This window comes from Ornithodoros turicata, unplaced genomic scaffold (assembly GCF_037126465.1).
Source record: "Ornithodoros turicata isolate Travis unplaced genomic scaffold, ASM3712646v1 Chromosome34, whole genome shotgun sequence".
NCBI classification, from domain to species: domain Eukaryota; kingdom Metazoa; phylum Arthropoda; class Arachnida; order Ixodida; family Argasidae; genus Ornithodoros; species Ornithodoros turicata.
Window position 1 is genome coordinate 827,142 of NW_026999361.1, and position 18,662 is coordinate 845,803.

The 18,662-nt window shown below is 46.3% G+C and overlaps 2 protein-coding genes across 2 annotated transcripts in view; one reads left to right on the plus strand and one right to left on the minus strand.

Annotated features, from left to right (window-relative positions):
* Window positions 1–18,662, plus strand: part of LOC135373895 (A disintegrin and metalloproteinase with thrombospondin motifs like) — a 132,199-nt gene that overhangs the window by 61,987 nt on the left and 51,550 nt on the right. The window contains exon 6 of the mRNA XM_064606934.1: window positions 10,851–10,995. Within this exon, the coding sequence (XP_064463004.1) occupies window positions 10,851–10,995 (145 nt within the window). The remainder of the gene's footprint in view (window positions 1–10,850; window positions 10,996–18,662) is intronic.
* Window positions 1,858–7,117, minus strand: LOC135373882 (uncharacterized). The gene is made up of 7 exons (XM_064606924.1): window positions 6,974–7,117; window positions 3,379–3,619; window positions 3,211–3,246; window positions 3,064–3,154; window positions 2,930–3,003; window positions 2,619–2,848; window positions 1,858–2,546 (listed from the first exon to the last, which is right to left on the minus strand). The coding sequence occupies exons 1-6, from the start codon at window positions 7,115–7,117 to the stop codon at window positions 2,823–2,825; spliced, it is 612 nt and encodes a 203-aa protein (XP_064462994.1). The 3' UTR covers window positions 1,858–2,546; window positions 2,619–2,822.

An 18,662-nucleotide genomic window follows, 5' to 3' on the forward strand; every position in this document is an offset into this window, starting at 1 on the left:
AACGTCAGGTAAACAGGTTACGGCACTGAACAGCGGGAAGAGTTTCCGGGCGTCGTTACCCAGCCACGCTGGCGTCAAAGAATTGTAAGGCCAATATCTTACCTTGGAGAACGGAACGTAGCGCGCCTACATGACAAACGCGATTGAAAAGAGCAGGTCGATACCTTCAAAGCTGTGTTACACACGACTATGTAGCTGCAACTGGAGCGGTTTTAGGAAAATGCGGCCGCCCGTCCCAGTGCAAACACGGAAGCCGGTAACTCGAGAACCGCTAAGGTTAGAGAGCTGCGATCAATTTAATCACGTTTGGTACGACAATGGGAGTAGGTTCCCAAAAAATTAATATCGTCGGCCGCGAGCTTCCTTCCGAAAAAGGACCCCAAAGTTGGCAAAAACAGCATCGCGATCGCGTCTCCGCCCACAACTTCCGAACCGCTAAAGACCGGACCGCGGTGTGATTTGGCGGATCATGGAACAATACGAGACGTACTTGGACGCAAATTTCGGCGTTAATCCGACAAACCCTGTGTGTGTGACAGAGCTCCGAACGTGTCGTATGTGCTGATGGAGGCCAAAAATGTCCACATTTGTGGGCTACCGTTAGAATTTCTCACAAACCTTGGGCGTGCTAGTGAAGGGGGAGGAGTATGGAATCCGTCACCATAAACAGCGCCTCGATAGGACCATTTTTGGCATCTATATTAGACGCACAACTCCATCAAGCGACACCACCGTCAGTAGAAAGAGACTCACTACTGCCATGAACCACTAGGATCCCCAAGAGCCTTGAGCAGGCTATCCGTTTACTCCAGATAAATACCTATAGAATCAGTACTTTGAGTACGGGAACAGGTTAGAAAGCAGTAGAAATGCGTGTTAGGGTATAACTCATTGTATTCTCAGCAAAAGCGATATCGTCCAACCTGACCTAACCTTTCATGTGCGTCACATCACATATCGTTCGGAGCGTGTATCTTATTTCTGCATCGTTTCCGTCCATCCGTTACTTTTCAGTCCCTAACACAGGAACCTAGCAGTGAATTTATTTATCTGCACATTCCTCCAGGGTGGTGACACAAATTTCGTTTACACAACCCTTTTTGGAAGGTAAGTGCATGACGCAATTAAGTGGTCCATTTCAAAAATGAGTTCGGCATAACTGTAGTCATAACTATCTGGCAATATCAAGGTTTCGAATTATGTGTCGTATGTGATTCTTATGTCCGCCATACTATCCTAATGTGCATCATACGAACCATATGTGTACTATTGCTATCACACACGAAGTCGTATAGAACCCATATTGCTGCCATATCACTTCATACGGGTGCAAGATATGTGGTATACGGTCCCATATCACTTCACACGAGGCCCACATAAGTATCATATTGACTCCATATGACTCCGTACGCTACCCATAAGAACGCCATACTGCCTACATATGACTTCCTACGGGGCCCATATGTATTAATATTTTTTTTGGCGTACAGACGTGGACCGATGGAGAAAGGGCAGCAGGAAGGAGTGGGGGACAGGGGGTTATACGCGTCCTGGGCCGACTTCAGGGGGAACTGTGCCGACATTCGTTCGGAAAACCCAGGGAAAACCTCAGACAACACAGCCGACGGTAGAATTCGAACCCAGCCTCCCAGTCTTCAGGACGACCTTGGCTACCACCAACGAGCGGACGCCTTAACCCACTCGGCCACGCCGTTGGTGTGCATTAATTAGGACCCATACAAATCTGTACGGGAACCGTACAAACTGATATAGGAACCATATGAGTACGTATGATGAGTACGTACGATGAGTACGTATCGTTCTTCGACCGGAGTTTAGTGCAGCAGATTGAGCTACCCAGTAAACCACCGATGTCCCAAGGACGTCTACATGATGTTACCCTCAGGACGATGAAGACATCCTGAGGACATCCTGAAACATAATTTTGACATACTTGGGACGTACTCAGAACTGCCAAAATAACATCCGCGCACGTCCCAAGGAAGTCCATAGTACGTCAATGACGACCTTTTACGGACCTCTAGTGGACCTTTTTCCCGTGCCTTAGCCAGGCTTACTGGAGTTCTCTGAACATTACATCAACACCGCACAGCAGTGCGTATCAGTGGCACAAACAAGCAACATTAGATCAAACACCTTATTTCGTATGAAACTGAGCGTCATAGCATCGTACATATTACCTCACCAGGTATTATATCACAGCGTAACATGACCAGCATTTTTTTTCGCATTATTATTGAGAACTTACATGTCTTTGAAAACATGATGTCCATGAACACACACAGCATCGGTCAACAAGGGGAAAAACTTAAAGGTATATGCCCGTAATGTCCGAAGTGCGACGCTGAAACATATGTTGAAGCACTGGCATAACCGACGACCATGCTGCACTGTGTTTCGTGCAACTGGAGATTTGCGATGTGTCCAGCTTGCCTTTCGCGCGCAAAACATTAACGCTATCCAACTTCGGCTATATTCACTTTTCGCCACGGACTCCCTTCCCTGCCGCGTCATGTGAGCTTAACCTGCAAGAAATGTAATTTCAAAAACACTGCTACAGCTGTCACTGTGAAGTACGCATCGACGTATACGCATACCTTTAGACACAGCGCCTATGGTTGCAGTCTGCAGTAGCCTAGCATTCTCCCTATCAACAGCCCTATTGCCTGCGAAGACGGGAAACGCATGGATAACCACGTAGTAGGAACGTGAATGCCTCGCACATTCACTACGTACCTTCAAAACGGGTAAAATCTTGAAAATGACGCGGGCGACGTCACTTGGAGATCCATAATTCACATTCATCCGCTACGACGTTTCCACACATCTGTAAAAGAGTCAACAAGGTGCGACACATTGTACTTCCCTGCAAATTCTTTATTAAAATCACTCAGCATTTTTTACATACAGTGGCACAGCCGTAAACGCTTGTGCTGCCGCGGAGCACATAACGAAGTTGCACGGGTGAAGCGTATGCCCAATCTGTTTCGCAGTAAACACAAGTCACTGAAGAGCTCTAAAACGCACTTTAGCGTAACTTACCTGATGTCTTTCAACATTTCTGTGATCTTCCCACGTCGTGAGTGTGCTGTCCCAACCGCGTTGTTCACCGCAATGAATACGTCGAAAGTATCTGAAATTCATAGATTAGACATTAGTAACGGGCCACTGACGATGTTGCATCTTCACCTTGAAAAGTGCTGGTAGGGTCACGAGTACACTTAGCTGAAAGATAAAGCATAGGGTAATAGGAATCAAAATGGTAATAATCACACTGCTAGCATAAAGTAATAGAACCCACACGCTAGGAATGATACCAAACAAAAGTTGCACGAATCGTACAAACATAGAACTAACCTTTAATCCAAGAAATCGCAAGGCTTCTGGACCTATCTTCCAGGGTGCACACATAAAAGCACCCCCAGGCAACACTAGTAGGGCATAAAAACACATTCACAGCAGTCCAGGGCACCAGAGCAACGACGGAACGCGAGACAACGGGAGCCAGAAAAAGGCGTGCGAACGCAACGAAGCTTGCAAGCGAAATGGACGCCACGCGGCCACGCCGCCCGCAGCGCAGAAACGGCAGGAAGGCCACCTGCCGGTCAGGCCATGCCCCAGCGCCCAGGCGCTCCTCGGAATGTAGCAAGGGAACGGAAAGTCGCGCGAAGACGAGACCAACGCTATCGGAAAGAGGACGTCTTCCTCTTCAAAAAAACATCTCAATCACCTTCCTACGCCAGCAAGAACCCGATATCGAAAAAAAATGCCCCAGGCCCATGTATCAGAGAACCGCCGTTGCCACGGTGTTCTAACTCGAGAACCGAGAGGGATAGAAATATGCGCCAAGTTTCTACGCGTTTCCCATGTCGAGTGCGTGTGCCCATTAAAAGGAAGTCGGATCCGCCGTGGGCTTCAAGCCTGAAGACAGGGACAAAAATCGGTGAACGGTGGTCGGTGTCAGGAATTTCGAGAATGACGTCTTAACCACTGGAAATCGACGGCTGGTCTCAATTGGAAAGTTGTAGAGCAGGGAACAGAGCACGCGCACACAAAATTTCGACTAAATCGGACATCGGGTAATCGACTTTCGACACCGAAAAGTGGGAAGCGTTTCAGGGTGGCTCTAGCCAGCCTCGCAGCTCGTCATGCTCTTAAGCCGATATCGGGAGAACGGAACATCGCGCGCCTGCGGGACAAACGCTGTTGGAAAGAGCACATTGAGACCTTCATAACGAAGGCAAACATGACCATGTGGCAGCAACGGGAAGGCTTTTTTTTTGGGGGGGGGGGCGGGAAAGCCGCTGGTCCCATGTATTGGGAGGAGTGTGAACGCGGAATCCTCTAACTCGAGAACTGCTAAATTTAGAGAGACGCGGTGAATTTTATCACGTGCTCCGCGTGGAGAACAGTGGGTTCTCCAAGTATGAACCCTGTCCGAGGCGAACTTCTTTCCAACAAGGGCACTGAAGTTCGGAAAAACGAATTTTACTAACGCGTCTCCGCCTACGAGTTCGAAACCACTACAGATCAGTTCCTGTGTGATTTGCGCGATCACACAGCTAATCCAGGCCCGTTCGGACCTGAATTTGGGTCTCGATCCAACAGTCCGGGCGGGATTTACAAGACTTTAAAGGTGTCAGAAGCACCGACGGTTGCCTAGAATTTTCAAACATCTGGACAACCGCCAGGATTTCTCACAAGCCGCAAGGTGCACGCGTAGGGGGATGGAAGGGAAATTCGTCACAAGAAACAGCATCCCGATATCTCCGCTGCAGGCCAAGATATTAGACACGGGAACCCATCGCGAAACACCGCGATGTCACTCTGATGGGGTTAAACCATCACTGGATGGCTAAAAGACGCCGCGGTATCAACCGCCACCTCAAGTGGCATGTGCAGTGCTCAGTTGGAATCTCTATGCATATCTGATCTATTCTGACCGATGATGTCACTACGGTGCCGTAGGGGACCTGGGCACATTCTTCTTATTTGTCCATGCTACCAACCTTCCCGAACCGCACTCTCTCAGATCCTTAGTCAGTTGGAATTTCACCCTTTCTATCTCTATGAAAATTGCTTGGCCCCTGGTGAAATCCAGCCCATCAACACTCTGTGATGAGAGCTTTTTTGGTCTTTTTAGACACGTCAGGACTTCGATCCTTATGGTGAAGGGGCACATTTCATCGCATTTTATGCCAGTGGGCTCGGGTATCCACACTAGCGACGAAACTCCTCATTATTAACCTTAGAAATAAAGTTGTTGTTTTATTGATACTCTAGGCCAATTCCTTCAATTGGTTTCGCATTCTTTGAACTGGTGCAGTGTGTACAAAACATGTTGGATTACATTAAATCAAGTGGAAATCAGCGTTTAGCATTTATATCCATTAAGCCAATTCATTGAATTACTTCTTTATTCCGTGGGTACGGTCTTCGCCACACAACATAATGGAACATGATGTCGCGAAGGTATAGCTTCTCTTCAAAAACCCTGATTCTGTCAGTGAGGAACTTATACCTGACGGCTACATAATGAACGAATTGACTGTCTGATTTGTCTTTGGATCTCGTTGGAATTGTGGCGACAATTCAATGATGTTATGTCTTCTCGTTCCGGCAGGGAAGCATATCTGGAGATGTAGTTGTGTGTGTTCTGTTCTACATGGAGATATTGCAAGAGATATCGAGGTCTTCTCGGCCTTCCCAACTACCTTTATTAGCACTACAGTAAAAGGAAACAGAAGCTAGATACTGTGGTACATCTGCTAAGCTCGGACCATGTCGGGAGTTTCTTAGTAAATTCAGATGAATAATTTTTGTGTGTCGCCACTTCGGTAACACGGATAAAAATTAGTGTCACTGTTTTAGTTTCTTGCTGCACGCTGTTGAACGTTATCATAAGGATACAAAAATATAATGAGCATCGAAAGTATGTTTGTATACTACTTCTAAATCAACATCCGATCGGGACGCCATTTCGAAGTCCCAGCGATATCATTAAAATACATCCTGGCTAGACAACGCTAGGACGTTCCGAATGACGTCTTATTTACATCATTGGGACATTTTTCGCGGATCAGGACTTCGGGATCTTTTCAGGACGTCCATGGGACGTCGGTGGTTTACTGGGTACCGGTTATGACTGTCGATATCACACTCAGGACGTCTTCAGTAGTAGTTCCAGAGCTTAGTCGAGAAGTGCATAGTGATCTTCGTGCGGGAGGACGGCGTACAGCAACAAGCTTTCTATCCTTGTTGGAACCTGTCGCAGGCTTAGCTCGAGGAGGGCGTTATGCCAAGATGGCGTTGTCGTTGGAAATATTTCTTTTTCTCTGATCACGTTTTTTTCTACCATGGAGGAAGGAAACAGAGGGGCGGTCGTTTCCAACAGATTTCCGTGGGACCCCCCTGGCGATCGCCTCTGTCAAAACCGCCATTACTTCCTGTCCACCACGTGATCCTCTGTAAAGTTTCGGTTTAGCGACGCTTTGTTGCTCGCGGTGCTTTCCTTGCTTTTATGCTTTTCCAAAGTCATTTACTCTTAAAATGTGAGCATCATTGCGGAAACAACATTTTGCTAACGTGTTCTTACCGCGGTTGCGGCTGTCATTCGTAAGTACATACTTGATCGGTTGTTTCGTACCGCTGTCTGTGAGAAAGTCATCTTGAATCATTCGTTTGCAAGCTGGCGCTGTGCTGCAGCTGCAGATTCATCCGATTTCCTTTTGTTATACAAGTTTGATCACTGGCATGCTTTACCGCTTCAGCAACAAACAAAGAACGTGGCGACTTCGTCACACAAACGTCGCTGCCACCAATGATGTTTCTAGTCCAGCGTGCTTGTCCTGCAGACCGTCACCGGTCTTGTAATAGAAGGGTAAATCAAGAGTAAACCTCCGAACACACACAAATAAAACTGGACGCGCAGCGCTCATCACAAGGCACATACCTGAGCGTCTGAGCTGCAATCACGAACGCCTCCCGTCATCTGCTTAGGCAGCTGGCCTGCGCATGCTCCTGGGGTCAGGTGAGCGGTCACATGATAGACAGAACATCCCAGAGTGCAATGCGAGGCTGGCACGCCCGGCCCCATGGCAAAAACTTGGAAGGGCCGCTCCTGTGTTTCCTTCCTCCATGTTTTCTACCATATATTGTCCAACCGTCACCATTTTATTCGTAGTCGTTCACCTTTGCTCCACTAGTACTGACGTCCTTAGGTAAAAAATCTGAAGCATTGGTGTCGGTATTGGGGTCGAGACATTGAAGGGCAGCAAGTATGATGTGAGAATATGTTTCACCAGATACAGAGCAATACTCCAATAAGCAAGGAAGATGTAGCTGACCATTTTGAAGCAAACGCTTAAAAACGGAAACTTCACCTTGGAGCTCGCCGTTGACACGTGTAAGTCGTTGAACTTCTGTCGTAAGCCAGTCCACCTTTTCCGATAGGGACAGAAGCATTGAGCACAATTCAGCTGGGTTGGTCGACGATCCAGATGCCATTTCGGGGGGTGCAGACAGGAGTTACCTGCTTGTTGCACGGCTCCTTCGTAGACGAAGATTCAGACAGGCGACGCACGCCCATTACACACCCTGAGTATTTGTAGGTCGAGGTACCAGGTTCTATGAAAAAAAAAATTACTCTTCTTTCGTGATACTGATACATTTAAGGAACAACAGGATACATTTAAGTGAAAAGAACAATCGAGATATTGTTGTTTTCCGTAGATAGTGGGGAGCAGCTCACACAGCATTCCTCGAGGGCGCCATCTTGGCAAGAATGTATAACATCTGATCATAGCGATTAAGCATTTTCATCACAAAGGCTTATCGGAACACACCCTTGGTACTTTCAATCATTAGAATCACAACAGGAGTAAACTACGACAGCTCTCTAAAATCAAAATTAAGACACTGGAACACTCAACATCATCACCAGGCTTATGTAATGCATGGCGCACAACCTTTTCTATGATTATACGCTCCTTGTCTGAGGCTACACCTGCAAGACTGCGAGCAAAAAGGGCGAAAGCCTCAGGGCAAAGTTCCGTTGGCGTACGACGTTACGGGAACATATATATGGTGTCATTGCATTCCTACTATATTAATGATTTTCACTCTTGCGTTGCAGTTTAGAAAAACTCTCACACAAAGCCAATACTACTCTTAATAAGCTCAACTATAATTTTAAGAGCCTTAAAATTCTACTCATTATGGAAACTCTTCTATAATTGCGCTATTACTTACTATCAATCAAGCGCTCAAAGTTCTTCTGACTTCCCGTTTCAGGCTACCGCGTCCTGTCTTGCAGTGGAGCAGACTCACATCCAAAATAATTAATTTAAACTCAGGGTCCATGCTAGAAATTTCAGCACTCAGCTCGGATACCAGCATTTCTGCTCAAACACCCATACCTTCAAACGGCTTACTTGATCAACATATCGAGCAATGTGAATACACAAGCAACAACATCTATCAAACAAACAAACAAACCCACCTCTACTGATAGACCACTAATCAGCTGGACCAATCGAATTTCTTCTGTGTAAAAGCAGTGAAAGGAGTAAAGAGCAGCGAAAAATTCCACGCGCTTTTGCTCGAATAGCTATGATTTCAAAGACAGAAGCATACGCTAATAAACTGAGAAAGAAGACACCCATTTCTGCTATCAGAAAATTATTGCACAATGCTCCATAAATAGAGCACAGAACAAGGGTACACGAATTCCCTTAAGCGAGCAGAAAAAATCACCACGTCTATTCTGACACCATAATACGATATACGCTGAATTTTTACGGGTTAAAATTGCAATAAGAAAGGCATTATAGAGCAAGTCCACACATACGACAGCGCATACAAAACACGACGGACAAACAAACACTCCTATTCACTGTACTGATTGAACTGGAGCTAAAGAGGTGAACCACACGATATGAACAAAGCACACCGCTTCAGGAAGGTATATCAAATGTAGCGCAAGTGGATCCGCGTCCAGAGCTCATAAAATAGCCTGCCATTATCATGGACTTTATTTAATTCGATTAAAAACGGTCGTCCCATCCTACAGATTGCAATGCAAACGCGATAACCCTTCTTTTTTAAACCAATATTTTAAGGAATAGTATACAAATCTATCACTCGCGTCACATGAAAAGACGAACACAAAGAACTTACTTGTCAAGTGGGGTGCCAGCTTAACAAAAGACACTCTTACATTTTTGTAGCCACAATGAGCGCAAACACAAAATCTATTCACAACCGCATAAATCCATATTATTCCTCAGGTCAATAATTATGCTTCCATCGTCAAAAGGCGGTACACAGACATATATGCCAACGCGAAACAATAGGCCTTCGTTACGGATGTAATACGATATCTCCAGTCACCCTTCGCGAACCAAAAATGAAAGGAATGAAATGAAAAACGAAAGGGAATGCATGTTCGCTACACATCCAAGAAAAAAACGGTGCCGTGCCTTTGCGCAGCAATTATCATACAGAAGGGGATTCATTTCTTTTTACTTTTATTTCCTTGCATCCCTATACTCGTATTTTACAAGAATACTATAGAGTGGAACGGGTAAATGAGAACATCATCCGCTACACGCTGTAGCTCTTATCATTTCTAAACCAAACCTGTTGACATGTGTTCATAAGCATACGACTAAATAGGGGAGTCGCTAATTACTCACTTAAAATAAAATAACACAGCCATTCTTACATCATTGACTGCAAGCTGCAGTACACAAGAGAGCAATGCCCGCTCATCAACACGCCTTGGGCTCACTTCACACACGCACACGATACCTTTCTGGATATATCCTTCCGGCACCGGAATCAAAGATTTATCGCAAGGATAATCATCTGCGGTGCGTCGTATTTTTATAAGAGACGCCAAAAAGCCTCACTCTCGTCGTGTTAGACACTACGTAGGGAATGCTAACAACGACGGCACGGTAATTTCCATTTATTTATTTATTCTTCCTTTGTCATTTCCAAGAGTTTATTACTTTGTACGAGTCATCGAAACTTCACATGTCTGCTTTGCTGCTGTTAAGGTGATAAAACAGTGCGCTCGGACCGCGTCCCCAAGCGAGCCGCATGCGCGCCTGTTGTCCCGGTTTGAACGTCCGGCGTGATGGCGCCATGACGCGCATTACCGATTCCGTTACCGATTCCCCGTGCGAGCGCACTATTTTATCACTTTAACAGCATTCAAAGCAGACAATCCCGGCTGACGTCACTCCGCGATCCCTCTGAGTGGAAGCAGGTGCTTCGTCGCGGAGCGCGTTCCCTTGCTTGTCACGTGGCCTCCGCAGAAAAGCAGAGAGCTTCGCTCGACGGGGAAATCAAACGTCTGCCGTGAACGCAATATGGTCGCTAGGGCAGTATTTATTTCATAAAAACATAATACAATGGTGACACATTTGAACGCGGTCAAAGATTGAACTGTTTTCTTCGCACTCCGATTCTCCTCTAAAAGTGCTGTTATTGCGCCTCTCAGATTACGTTTTTCAGATACTTGCAGCGGCTCGTTTTGTTCGCACTGTGATGTCTAGAGAGGGCGCATATAGCGCTGTCTTATCGGATGTCACAATGGCCCGTTGATTTTTGTTTTCTGTCTTCTCACACCAATTCTGAAACGTTTGAAGTGTGTTCCAACTATCACATCACTAGGGATTTCAGTAAAACAGAGTGCAGCGGAAATATTTTGCATGGTCGTTCCGCATACAGTGATCGCTGAACTGAGCAGGGCCTTGAGAAGTCTCAAACACCAAAAAATGCGTCTTCCCGTTCACACACATCTCGTTTTCTCACCTATGCAGGCATTCTTTACGGACATGTTTGTTCAAGAACAACACATACAAGGAGGTGAAGAGATCTGAAGAACTACCCGGATTCATAACAACGCTGGACACAATATGCAACAACACTTATGGTAGAGCGAAGTTCACCTATATTTATGATAAGGTAAGCTATCTAATGTAGTGTTTTGTGTCTAAGGTTTCTAGCATATCTAAAATAATGATAATTCATGACGTAACGTCGCGAGACGACTGTGACCCTATGACGGGTCCCATGAGCATGTGGGTCTCCGAGCCGGAAGAAAAGAGACAACCAGCGGGGTAGAAGATTGACAGAAGAATGATTTTATTCTCGTGTCGTTATTGGTGCGCGAGAGTAGCCGGCCAGCATTGTCGTCATCTGTCGGGGGCGCCACATCTGCTCCCCCGCTTCAGAGCTCCGGAGGAACGAAGGAGGGTAGAAACGAGTGCAGGCGCCCAAGAAACTGTCTTGGCAAGGGGCGCAGCCGATGGAAGCCATTGACTTTGGCTAACCTCACTTAACCCATAAGAAGAAGAAGAAGAAGAGGGCTACCGACGGGAAAACGGGGTGTCGTCGGAGAGAAGTGATGTGGGTGCGTGCTCGAAGAATGCGGGTTTGAGACGATCCACAGTGACAGATTCGGGGGTCGCCCGCGGACGTCGAGTACAAAGGTCCCCGTGTTGTGGATGTCAGGGGGTATTGTAGCATTTTTGCTTAGACTTATGGACTTGTAAACAGAACGGAATATTATGGCATCTAGAATGCTACGGCAAATTATATTGTACGGTGATGTTGGTCTCGTCTAAAGAGAGCACGTATCTTCATCCAAAATTTAGGCGAAAGCTCGTATGTTGGTTGATATTTAGCGTTCCTGGTTGTCTTAGGGTTACTGATGCGGTAGGAGAAATCGGTGGCTATTTCGCTCACCAGGAATCGCTTTCTTCCGGTGGTAATATTTTGAAACGTGAAGACACCCGGTGGAAACCGGCGAGGAACGTGACGGGAGTTCCCCATGGATACAGTGAACCAACACTTGATGTCTTTGTATTTTTGTTTCTTTCTTTTTTGATTACAATGCCAAGTGTTGAAATCAGGGGTTGATAAGTTTGTGAGGCACATGTTACACTCTTTTCACTGTAAGGAATTAGCATCGGAGCTTCCTTGTGGAAAGCAAATCTTTCAGTCTGTCCGTGTCCTAGTTTTCAGTGTTTGTGGAATAGACGAATAGTTCGCACTGGTACACTCCACGGCCTCTAGGCTCTAGATGGGGCACTTCCTGACCGAACACACTTTATGCCGATCTACTTGTAACTGGCCCGGATTCCGACTATCGGCAACATTAAGACCCCATGAGAAGCTGGAGACGAAATATATGATGTTCTTTCAAGAACAACAGTTCCGACGACATTCGGTGAATAATTATTTCCACAAAACTTGAAAAAAAAAATACTGGCGTACGTCTATTGGTGCTTTTCACTAAATACCCAGGACCGGGAACCCTATTTCTATTCTATGCCGTCTTCTTTTCCACAAACATGCGCTCTAATATCACGCACACTCTCTCATTTTTGTCTCACAGCGTCTCCATTATCATGATCGTGATGAGCATCACTGTGCTCATGGCGCTAGCGTACACGTCGCCGGTATTCTCGCATTTCCATCACTTAGGCGTATGCGTGTAGTACAGTATTGATGTACCTACGTACAGTAGTATTACCCCTACGCAGCATAGTCATAGTCTCTTCGTGCACTGTTACGTGGCAACACGTGTACTGTAATGTCGTGTGCTGTGTGACAGCATAGGGACCCGCACACAGCGCTTTAAAGAGAGCGGTCACGCTTTCGTATTTTTTTCTTTTCCTTTGTCTTCCGCTAAAAACATAGCCATCCCTACCTCTGGCCCTCCTACCGGCGTCCCTTGCTACCTGGCGAGATACAAGCCCGCGAACCAACTCTTGAGCAAACCGCGGACGTAGAGCAAACGCACAGAGCTCAGGGTTGCGTCGATTCCTATTGGGAGCCGGAAGCACGTAACTTCTGCACTGCCTCATTGGCGGCGGCGAGGGCTGTGCGCAAGTCTGGCTCGCATTCGTCATGCCATCCGAAGGCGTAGTGCAAGGACGACGCCTGTCGCAGGCTAGTTCCGTCTCAAACCGAACAATCCGCTGCACTTGATGTCTCGAATGAACGGGAATCAATATATGTCGAAGCCACGGGCGAGTTAGAAGAAATAAATGTTTTCCGGATTCTCTGCGCTGCGCGGTTCGCGAAATGGGAGACGAGGAAAAAACTGCCTCTCAGAATACGATGTCTATACGATGTGCAGGCTAGAGCGTTCCCTACAAGGCTATTTCTTCTCGCATTGTAGTAATTTCTTTACCTGGCTTTAGACAACTCAGGCCAGAATAGGCTCCTGCGTTGGCAGCGCTGTGTCTGTTTTCGTTTTTCTGCAAAAAAAAAAAATATATATATATATATCAAAGTTGACTCAAAGCGCCGAAAAGCACCGTATTCACTGCAACCTTGCGGACCATGTAGAAAACGGATAAGATTGAGCTCTGTGCCGTTTAATTTATGATTCACGGGGCTATCGAATATTATATAATTTGTTGCCCTACTCTGTCAGGAACCTAAGCGACACATCTTTAAGTAGCATCATACCAGCGACAAATGACGAATTTCGGAAGCCTTTATCTAAAAAAACCCACCAAAAACTTTAAAATTTAATGTGTTGTAGGTAATTCCTTAGACGATGCACAGAAGCAAAATCAAAATTCGGACTTGATCGGTAGGCGCACTGTGAATTTTCTGCCGGCCCTGTGCGTGGAGCGCATTCAAGTGGTGGCACCGTCTCCCGCGTCGAGCAAAATCCAATTTCCCAAAGGGATTTGCAAGTTCTGCCTTCACATGTAAAGTAATTGCTATCCTTTAAAACCGTTCTGAGCGTTTGCGTTAATAACAGTGCTGTAATCGCTGAATGTAGACTGTGGAGCCCGCACTTTTTGCGGGGTGACACTAGGTAGAATGCTTTTGCGTATTTATAAGAGGTATATTTGTCCACGGTGATCATATCGAAGCATATTTACAGTACACAGAATAAAAACAACTTGACAGCGAAGAAGACAAGGTAACGAGGGTAAGAAAGTAAGGTAGTGCAGAGCATTCCGTGTCGATGAGTGTGGTAGTGTCGTGAACTGCTGTAGGCTGTTGTAGGAGCCACTTTCCTTCATGTTACTTTTGATGGCAGGTTCTTGCCAGATTTTCTTGATAGGCTCCTCTCACGTTACATGGTAACTCGCTGCAATCTTGCCAGTTAGTCCTGGATATTCCTGGCAAGGCAACACCGAAAGCGGCCTCCAGTTTACGGTCTGCCTTTCTGCCCTTTTTTTTTTTGCGTATTTCGGAGTGTTTCCGCTGTGCATGTGCCTCCACCGACTTCTTGGCTTAAGCGGTGTGACGTTAATGACTTCAGAAATATGTACTTATTGATTTTTTCGACCACGTCAGGGTGGTGCACAAACGGCTCACCCTGTGAGTTCCTTCAAATGTGGGCGACATTGCTGCTTGATGTGATTCAGCCACCTTTGCTGTGAAGTACTTGAAGCAGCTTCTGCACAGACCGGCCATTTCTGTTATGCCTTGGTCCGCTGGAACCACGTTCTTTATGGCAGCTACGTCAATTTCCGAAGCAAAGAGAAAGTCGTTTGTCCGAAGCACGTTTTTTCTGGTGTAGACGCTAGTCAGCGCATTACACACGGTCAGCGCTCTACAACGAAGAGTCCACTGAGGTAGCTGTGATGCAAGGTCGACACTGTGCAGTAATGCAGATGTCTTCACCCATTCTGTATAAGGGCACGGCTTACATTTCTGTAGTTGAGGATGATGCGAAACTTTGCGCAATGTGTCATGCGGGAGTTAAGCCGATTAGCACCTTTCCATGGTCGCAGCATGTGGAACCGAAGAACATATTGGACAGCGGCGTCACTCGGGCTCTTTCGGCAAGTTTCACAAAAGGCACCATTAATTAACCTTGAGTGTGTCCGTAAGACACTACACAACCACCCTTTCCTCAGTGCGATTTCCGCCGTTTGAGGTCATGGGACCGTAGGAAAGGAAATGTTTTGAAGAATGCTGTTACAGCAATGTCACAGCTGTCACAGCAGAATGCTGTACAGTATATATGCTTGTTTATAATCGCCCTGAATAGATATACCTCTTACAAAGATGTAAAAGCATTCTGTTCTTCAGCACTCCCAGCACTTGCAATGCATCATCTGGTTGCTCCACAATCTACATGCAGCGATTACAGCACTGTTATGAATATAAACGCTCAGAACGGCTTCAAACGATAGCAATTACTTTTCATCTGAAGACAGAAGTGGAAAGCCCCTCTGGAAAATTTGATTTTGCAAGACGCGAGACACGTTGCTAATATTTATAGCGCCGGCAAAAATTCACGGCGCGCGTACCGATCAAGTCCGAATTCTGATTTTTCTTCTGTATATAGTCTAAGGGACTACTTACGCTATATAAAATTTCGAAGGATGTTTTTGGTGGGGTTTTTCAGATACAGGCTTCCGAAATTCGTCATTTTTCAGAGGTATGGTGCTAGTTAGGGAGGTATCGCTTACGCTTCCTGATAGAATAGAATAACAAATTACATATAATTCAATAGCCCCATGAATGACAAATCAAACGGCGTAAAGCTCAATCTTATCCGTTTTGTACATCGTCCGCAAAGTTGCAGTGTATATGGTGCTTTTCGGCACTTTGAGTCAACTTTGATATTTTTTTTGCAGACAAACAAAAACAGACACAGCACTGCCAACGCAGGAGTTTATTATGCATTAAGTGCTCTAAAGCCAGATCAAGAAATTACTACAAGGCGACAAGAAATAGCCTTGTAGGGAACGCTCAAACCTGCTGCGACGACAGCGTTTTATGAGAGGCAGTATTCTCCTTCTCTCCTATTTCCGGAACCGCGCAGCGCAGATAATTTGGAACGCGCTTATTTCTCCTAACTCCCCGATGGCTTCAACACATATTTTTTTTTAGTTCATTTGAGACATCAAGTCAGGGGCGAATCCAGAAAAGATCCTCGGGGGGCCCCACAAAAAAAAAAAAAAAAAAAAAAAGAGAGAGAGAGAGAGAGAGAGAGAAGACGGAGAGGAGGGGGGGTTCGCTATGTAAGACGGCGAGCTGCTGCGCTTTCATTTCACACCAGAACTTTATTTATGATCTACATGTTGCGTAGCTTAGCAAGCTGTAGAAGAACACCACCTTAGTCCCTTACAAAAACATGCTCTTAGTCCGTTCAAAACAACGCATAATTGAAGGTGCTTGGTAACTGGTGCTACACCAGTATCTATTTGTCTTCCTCTATACGTATGTCTAAACAGCAGAAAAATATGTCCTACCATTTTCGTAACGTGCTGTCTCTTTGTGAAGCTGAGTGAGGACGCCTTAGCGTTGTAGACTGCAGGCAGCCACTGACCCCCCCCCAAACGTCAGATCGCTGTCTTTATCCACTGTGCAGTGTCCGGCGCGTTCCGCGCGCTGAGAGGAGGCGAATGTGATTCCCCCTCGCACCACCTGCGTCTTCGCTCCTTTTTAGGCAATGAAGTGTTCGTCGGCGAGTATATGTCATCAGTGTTGCCAGGTCTACTGAAATTTCAGTAGACCTACTGGTCTTCGAGTTGGTCTACTGAAATACTGAAAAAAGATCAAAACAATCTTAAATCTACTGAATTTTTTGCCTGAAGTGTGGTTTTGCATAGCGAACTCCTATTCACGTTCGCTGGCACTGTCTCGTTGCATCGTTGTCCGCGTACGAGCGAGAAAATCATGTACTTTTGACATAGTGAGGGGTCTACGCGTTATGTGGCATCTGCAGGCAGTCACCTTTAAAAAAGCGAGCAGCTGCCCAAGTAAAACAATTTATAGCGAATACATTGCAGAACCATGCATACTCCACAGGACACCCGGTAACATAGCAAACATGAAGACGAGCTTATGTTTCCGTCGTTAGGAAGTTTCGTTGTAAATCCCCTCTGCTTGACGCATTCGAGCGCGTGCGTGGAACGGATATTTTCTTAGGTGAACCTCATGAACAGCTTTCGACAGAAAGTATCACTGGGCTGCACACGAAGCGGCTGATAGGAGACAAGAACTGCAATAACGAATATGACGAACGAATATAAAAAGGAAAATATAATATAAGAACGATAAAACATAAGAACGAAAATATAACGAATATGTATGAGCGAGAGTACGTGATCGAATGACGGTGTGCAATCACGTCTTTACTGTGTACACTAAATTACAAGTATATTTTACTTATTCTATCGCCTATATATCGTGATAGTTCGTGTTTATTTACCATATGGCCCACTAGTTAGGTCGCCGTGGAGCGTTTGCCCTTGTTTTTAGTACATCTACTGAATTTTCTGACGCCGACTTCCTGAATTTCCGCCTAAGTGACCTGGCAACACTGTATGTCATGCCCTTCGCGCAATCTTGGGGCGAAAGGCGCACGCGGGATTGGCGGGAAAACGGAGGGTGCGGCAGGAAAATCTGCCGGAATGGAGGGTAGAGGTATGTCTCGGGGGGGGGGGGGGCAGCCCCCCTCCCCTGGATCCGCCCCTGCATCAAGTGTACCGGATTGTTCGATTTCAGATGGAACTAGTCCGCATCAAACTTCACCAGCAGCTTCGCACTGCTATGCCATACTTCTTTTCTCTGCAGCACGTCGTTGATTTTACCCCGCCGGAATGGGCAGTGTTCACTGACTCAAAATCTGCACTGCAAGCTATTGAAGATTCTGGCATACGAGGCTCGTCCGCACCCCTAGTGATGGATGTGTTAATGGCTTGCAACCTTGTCTATGAAGCAGGGCACAGGGTGGTTCTCCAGTAGGTTCCAGCCCATTGTGGTGTCGTGGAGAATGAACAGGCCGATAGCGCCGCAGAAGCAGCCCTCTCGTCTCGGATACGGACGAGTATTGCACTGCTGAGAGGAGACCGTCGTGAGCCCCTGACTTCCCGCCAATGCACAACTAACATTCTCCCCATCTATGCTGAGAAGAGTTGATCCAACGCTCGCGTTTGTGACAGCTGTTGCCATGATTCTGCATTAACTTATCGAATGCGACTCGATGTGGCTTTTACAGCGCAGTGGCGTTACCGCTTGAGGCAACTTGACTCTCCCAGATGCTGTCACTGGGGTGCTCTAAAAGATCTAGAGCACTTTCATCTTCATTGCCCACCCAACATCCCGAACCGCACTTCCCTGATCTCTTCATCAGCTGGACTCCCGCCCCCCTCTCTCTGTCTTCAAATTGCTTGGTCCCTGGACAAAACAAGCTCACCAACGCGCTGCCCTCAAAGCTCGTTTGACCTTTTTGGACACCGTAGGACTTCGATCCTTATTGTGAAGGGGCTCCTTCTTTCATTTCCTACATCACAACTAGCAATGGGATGAGTATCGCCCCTGCCCTCTTAAACGGGTTCCAGCTAAAGTCCTTATAAACAGGCTGTGCCGCATAGATCACCTCCTGATTATACAGCACTGGCCATATGTCGTGCCTTATATAACGTCGCAACACATGCCACGAAACAAAAGACAAATAAGACCCGCGTTGAGCCGTGGTTACACGGTACCGCGACTTTTATACTTTTTTTCGGCAAATACTAGAAAGCACACCAACAAGGAACCGTGCCGTATGGAATCGCAGGACGCCGAGGTGTGCCTCTTACGCGCACGCGCTTGATGCAACGCGTTGGACGGTTCTTTTTCTTTTCTTTGTGGTGTTC